At 35.6% G+C, this 6,687-nt stretch overlaps 1 protein-coding gene across 4 annotated transcripts in view; it reads left to right on the top strand.

The window, feature by feature from the left end:
- Window positions 1-1,003, top strand: part of LOC107715337 (EGF-containing fibulin-like extracellular matrix protein 2) — a 14,823-nt gene extending 13,820 nt beyond the window's left edge. For 3 of the 4 annotated variants that reach the window (XM_016521439.1, XM_016521438.1, XM_016521437.1), the window contains exon 11: window positions 277-1,003. In XM_016521439.1, coding sequence (XP_016376925.1) covers window positions 277-438 — 162 coding nt within the window. In that variant the 3' untranslated portion in view covers window positions 439-1,003. The remainder of the gene's footprint in view (window positions 1-276) is intronic. The other variant, XM_016521436.1, reaches the window with a different exon arrangement.
- The last annotated feature ends 5,684 nt before the right edge of the window (window positions 1,004-6,687 follow it).

The following is a 6,687-nucleotide window of genomic DNA, read 5'->3' as shown; positions in this document are numbered from 1 at the left end:
ATATATATATATATATATATATTTTTTTTTTTTATTTTTTTTATTTTTTTTTTTTATACTCGATCACATATTTGTTTATATTGGTTAGTGATTCAAAATAGTGCAGAATCTTTAATATTTTTGTCCTATTTAACGTGTTCACTTCTTTGTTTGAAGCTAGGTTTTAAGCTTTGAAAATCGCAAAACTTTCAGTTTGTGTTTAAATGAAAAATCTCAGAATTGCAATGTGGTCTCATACTTTTGGACTCATTTATTTTTGTCATTTCTTGTTCGTAGCAAATCAACAACATCAGTGCCATGTTGGTTTTGGCCAGAGCAGTGACTGGCCCGAAGGAGTACGTCCTCGATCTGGAGATGGTGTCTGTCAATCCTCTCATGAACTACCAGACCAGCTCTGTTCTGCGTCTCTCTGTTTATGTTGGGCCTCATGCTTTCTGAGGAGAGAGAGATGGAGAGACAAACATAGGGAAAACACTGTATGAATACAGTATATACAAGAATATCTTTATTCAGTCTATTTCTGCTTTTGTGTGTTGCAACACAGTTCCACAAATCACCACCTAATGATGTGAAATGATCTTTTTTTGAGGCTGACTGCAGGCCGGTGGCCGCAGGCCTATTCTGGGAAGCGCTAAAGCATCTGAACATTCATTCCTCTCACTTTGTCACCGTGGACTCATTCTCACACATACATGCAGCATACAAGCACACACACCAAAAACACACACATGTCTGCTGCAGATATTTCAGAAAGAAACGTCAAGATATAATTTGGTATTAGTATTAGCTAACAAAACAAAAAAAAATAGGAAGAATTATCGAACCTACATACAATAGACATTCCAAAGAACTTTTGTAATTACATGTATCTAGTGTAATACTGAGTAATTTCAGAAAACACTAACAAACTAAAGAAAAATCCAGGTTTCTATAAGCCTTAAATGAGAACAAATTTTTATTTAAAACATTTGTGAAACCAATTTTTACGTAAATTGTTGCATTTTCTCTAATGCTTATTGAATTCTGTACTTCTGCTTGTTTACTCAGACTACAAGATTATACAATATTTTTTGCATAATTTCATTGTTAAAGTAAAAAATTACGGTCTAAAATTAATACATTAAAGAAAAGAAATTCTGATCCTCCCTTCACATCTTTGTTTTTTTATGATCTTCTTCTTCTTTATTTTTCCTTTCTTGTCTGTAGGCTAAAAAATACATCCCGTTTGGTGTACGTGCTAATAATTTGGTCAAAATTTCTCTTGATTGTGAGTGTTTATAGTAAGTATAAATGAAATGCTCAGGTGTCTCCACATGGTGACAGTGTAACACCGGTGCACACATGCTGAGTTTTACCTTTTTTGCTATTAGCTGAAAGGACCATTATTACAGTCACATTTAAGGGTTAAAGTTGACCAAAATAAATGTCACATTTATATAATTTTTTGGTTGTTATTTTGGGGCCACTGTACTTTGGAACTACTGTTCGTTTTGGAAATCCTACGTATTTACTACAAGCTTTAAAGTTGTCCTGTAGATTTAAATTGACCTCATTTTACCTCATTTAAATTTACTTCATTGACAAAAAGTAAAGACAGGAAGAAGTTAATGAATAAAAAGTAACAGAGCGACTACAATATGAAAACTGATACCTTTAAATGCTAATTAGAGTGTACCAAAAAGGCTTGTGTTTTTGCAGGCCATTCATTAACATTATTTCATCAATGGACTGGTCATCTCACTTGATTTAGAACAATGGCAAAACGAGTAGGAAGTTCTGTTTGAGTCAGCGTCTGATTTATTACTGCTATGTGTGTGAAAGGATCTGTGTGTTAATTATAAAGGCATGTAGTGTATTGTCAAATGATAAGTGTGAATTTAGCCTAGTGTAGCTCCAGCAGGGAAGTGATGAGCTCATTGATGGTCAGTGTTGGCACAGAGGGCTTGTGGGCAGTGCAACAGATGGATGTAGGTGTGACAGGAGTAGCTGAACACACTGACAAGCATATCAGATGATGCTGGAATATTTTACATTCTTTGGTTTTCTGAGACTTTAAGACTTAGGCTTTCTTTGTGTGAAATCTTGAAGAATGTTGGTAACTAAACGGCTTTGGTTTCCATTGACTTCCATTGTATGGACAAAAAATACAAATGGACGTCAACGGGAACCCAAACTCTTTTCAACATTCTTTAAAATATCTTCTGTTGTGTTCAGCAGAAGTAAGATGTGCATACAGGTTTGGCACGACATCAGGATGAGTAAATGATGACAGAATTTTCATTTTTGTGTGAACTATTCATTCAGTATAAGCCTTTTTTAATTTGTTTTGTTGTGACTGTGATCGCTTTCAACAAAAATCAAATGAATATATGTTAGGTTAACATTTGCATTTGTTTAAAATTAAACAAATGTTTATATGCCTGTCTATAAATAGTTGAATTTTCTCTCAAAATAAACAAGGTTAGTTCTTTTCATTAGCAGAGAGGAAAATGGAGGCGTTGGAGCTATTTTTGTGGTTTAGAAGGGTAATGCTGCACTGGGTTATAAGGAGAGTAATTTTCCTGTCCTCCCACTCAAATACACGTCACAATCGGGCCATTAAAACGTATTATTCTCTGATCACCATGAACGACTGAAACAATACATGTACACTCTTAATTGTCCTGAAATTTGAAATATTAACTTTCCTCTCATTTTTTTTTATTTTTTTGTTGGTAACATGAACTCATTTCCATCCCACACAGATCAGGTTTACAATTTTCAAGAAGATGACAAGGTGAAACATGTTTCTTGAAACCAGAAAGAATCAGGCAACGTGACCTTCCAAGTGATTTAATGTGCTCTAAAGGTGTGAAAGCAATGACAAGTGAGTTTCCATTCTTAGTTTTCTACACAAAATGGTGGATGGTTACTTTTAGTTTTAGGATATTAATAAAAGTCACTTCATTGGGATAGAGGTTAAATGTTATGACTTCTTCTGTTGGGTTCAAATTGGTGGTGTGCTTGAGAACAACCATAATTTTGCATCTCTTGCAATGCGCAAATTTTGTTACTAAGATACTGCAGCTCCGTTGCCATGGGTGCAGAGATACAGAGATGGTCAAGTATCAGCTTCTAGTATAAACCCCCAAATAAAAAAAGAATATGTGTAGAAAAGACACAAAGACAGGGATACTACAAGTGAAACTTATTGTTCATTTCTTTACCAAAACTAACATTTGATCACAAAGGTAACAATTCTGTAGCCACAAAGTTATCCATATTGTCCAGAATATGGAGTACAAATTATGATGTTTTTTTGTGTGCCATACACAACATAAGACAAGAAGACCAGCCATCTGAGCTGAATTTAGATTTTTCCTGGAAAGCTACTATTTCATCATGTTCGGGATTCAATGTGAGATAATTACCCAAGTGTTCTTTCCTTTCTTCGAACATGACCAAAGTTCAATGCATATTAAAAAGACGTACATGTGAACAGATTATGAGCATTACACATTTTCTCCAAGAAATCCCATCCCCCATCTTTCTGATTTCAGCAGATGGCCGTGCCACCCACGTAATAAACAAAAAAGTCCAGTGGGAGCTCAAGGGTTAGGGTGACAGTTCCCTCTCTGCAGAGATCTGTCTCCCAGGGGCCAGGTTCACATCATCCAGCAAAACTTTTCATCAATATTGATACCATATGTTCTGAACGACGTCAAATGCTGTGGCTGTCCAACAGTCTGTCCCCTCTGTCCTTGTTCCTATCATCCAGCCTCCTAAAGGCTTTGTTATTTGATCCGTAATTGCCATAATTGCACAGGCTGGACATAAAAAGGGGGAAAAGACAGTATAAAGGCAGTCAGATACTACATAGGATGTAAAATATTGCAAACAGGAAGTGTGACTCACGCTTATTTAACCCCAGGACAAAAAGGCATCTGATGCCCCATAGTATTCTCAATTAATGTAACAACATATGCAATGGTGTTCTTTAAAAGTTACTGAAGTGCACCAAACACATATGGATCTGTCTGTCCTTGAGCAATATGTTTAGAATCTTATAGAAATCTGAAAGCGGTTTGAAATAAATGAGCACTGTTGCTGGGTGTCAAAAATAGCCTGAGCGACTAAGGAAAAAGAAAAAAGCAAGCACAGTTACAAGGTTGCAGTTTGAACAGGCTTCATCAACGGTAGGAGAGGGAGGAGGGAGATGTGTAGGTGAGAACTTAGCTCACGTACATTTGCTGTCCGATGTTTAAAACTCTTGTATCCACACAAAATGTATGCATGCACTTCTCTACAGTCTTACAAATAAAGAAGCAATAAAGAACTGTTTTTGGTTCCCCAAATGATTTTTCAGTGAACAGTTCTTAAAAGAATAGTTCATCAAAAAATGTTTGATTTGCTGAATTTCCTCAGTCTCTCAGGCCATCCAAGACGTAGATGAGTTTGTTTCTTTATCGGAACAGATTTGGAGAAATTCAGTATTACATCATTTGCTCACCAATGGATCCTCTGGAGTGAATGGATGCCGTCAGAATGAGAGTTCTGATAAAAGAACAGCTGATAAAAAAAACTTCTCAATAACCCACAAGAAAGACATAAGAAATTCATCAAGTTTTTAACTTTGCTTCCGGCTAAAATATGAGTCCTCTATCCATAATATTGCTTTCTGCAGTGAAAAAGTTTTCTTATCTGAATCAGGAGAGAAATATGCACAGATCAAGCACCGTTTACAAATGAATAAAGTCCAAAACAGTTCTAAACAAATGGACAACAAGGGATAGACTTTTTCACTGGAGGAAGAGTTATCATAGATTATGGACTGGTATATTGCGACAGTTTAAAGAAAAGAAGAAAATTTTAAAAATCTAAAGAACATTCTCTTTTTTCTTCAATATATATAAAAAAACTTCAATGCAATGGAAAGATTTCATGGATGTTCATGGATGATGGTTCTTAATGAAATCCATGGATGCCAATAAAGTACCTTTGTTTTTAAAAGTGTATGAAACCAGTCGAAATAAGCTCTTAACTACAGCAAAATGCATTCATGTTATGAATCAATGAGGTAGGTCATGATGTCACAGATGAATGATCAAAGCACAAAGGGATGAAAATAGAACAATTTGGCCACAAAGGGCTCAGCAGATAAGATCCCACTTTATCACAATATATTGTTTACAAGTGGTATGAATCATAAACAAAATGAGTTGAGTTTGAGCTTCAGATGACCATTACTATCCTCAGTCTTGTCCTGCTCAGGTATTTTAAAAGAAGTTTTGCCAAGCAACAGATTATCACTGTTCTTTAAAGTAAAAGAGTGAGGACCTTGATTCTTTTGGTTTTAAAATAAACATGAACATAAAGAAGGAGAAACTATAAAACCAGACAAGTGTCCTTCAAACTGTTCATTCACTGATTTCTCCTTATCTTCCCCTTCCTTTCTCTCTCTCACTCTCTCTCTCTCTCTCTCGCTCTCTCTCTCTCTCTCTCTCTCTCTCCAGTGAAAACTATTTTCTGTTTTGTTTCATTATTCACATGTATGTTTACTAAGAATAAAGAGGATGGAAATAAAAACACTGACCATATATTGAATTTTCAAATGTGAAATTATTTTCTCAAGAGTTTTAAACTCATGTACAATATTTTTGATTTGTTAATAATCAGTAGGCTGATAATATTAATAATATCAGCTCCACTTGAAATGCTTAACCATTTGCATGACTTACATTTTGTGGCCCCTGCCCTGTTTATTAAAAGTATAAATATAAAATAATAAATAATAATAGCAGGCTAATATAGCAGGCTATAAACATTTCAAATGTATTGAATTTAAACAAATAATATTTCAATGATTTTTAATGGTCTTATTATTTACAAAATTAGTTGTATTATACAATGTCATGTTAAGTGATCGAAAAACTTTGTTTTGATATGTTTTTCAGTAGGGGGTGATCTTACAATGTCAACCCTGTTACCATCATTTTCTATAGTAAACAAATGATATTTTAAAATGTGGTCATTCTAAAAGCATTAGAATTAAAATCGAGCGTGACCTTAAAAATTAAACATATTTTTTTCTATATAAATATAACGATATATAACAATATAGCTTGTTTAAACTTAAAATTATATCACTACTGTCACGAATCCTGTCCATGGACTTCCGTTCAATCACCACCAGAGGTCACCCTTCCATTACAGTGACTTTCGCACAACACAAACTGTTGCATGTCATCCCGGACTACATATCCCATCAGCCATTTCACTGATTGCACACAGCACTTATTGCACACAGCACTGATTGCACACAGCTGTCATCAATCACACATTCACTATAAATACACTCACTCAAACAACCATTCTCTGCCGAGTATTGTATGCGCTTATCGCCAGCAGTGATAGCTACTCTACAGAGCCCTCTTTAGCTTCCTAGCCCAGCCCAGCCTAGTCTTGCCTTGTCTGTTTTCTCGGTTTCTGATCTTTGCCTGTTTTCCTGGATTTATCCCTTTAGTCTCGCCCTTGTGATCCTGTTCGCCAATCGTTGACCTACGCTAGCCCTAGGACTATTCTTGTGTCTTGCCCGCCATATACCTGTTTGCCACCGTTCGACCCTGCCTGTGTTTCTGACCTCCTCTCATGTTAATAAAGCTTGCATATGGATCCGCACGTCTCACGTCTTGTCAGCCCCGTAACACT

The sequence above is a fragment of the Sinocyclocheilus rhinocerous genome, unplaced genomic scaffold (genome assembly GCF_001515625.1).
Source record: "Sinocyclocheilus rhinocerous isolate Xijiao unplaced genomic scaffold, SAMN03320098_v1.1 scaffold299, whole genome shotgun sequence".
NCBI classification, from domain to species: Eukaryota; Metazoa; Chordata; class Actinopteri; order Cypriniformes; family Cyprinidae; genus Sinocyclocheilus; species Sinocyclocheilus rhinocerous.
Note: the sequence above shows the minus strand (reverse complement) of the source record. Positions and strands in the feature narration are given on the sequence as shown.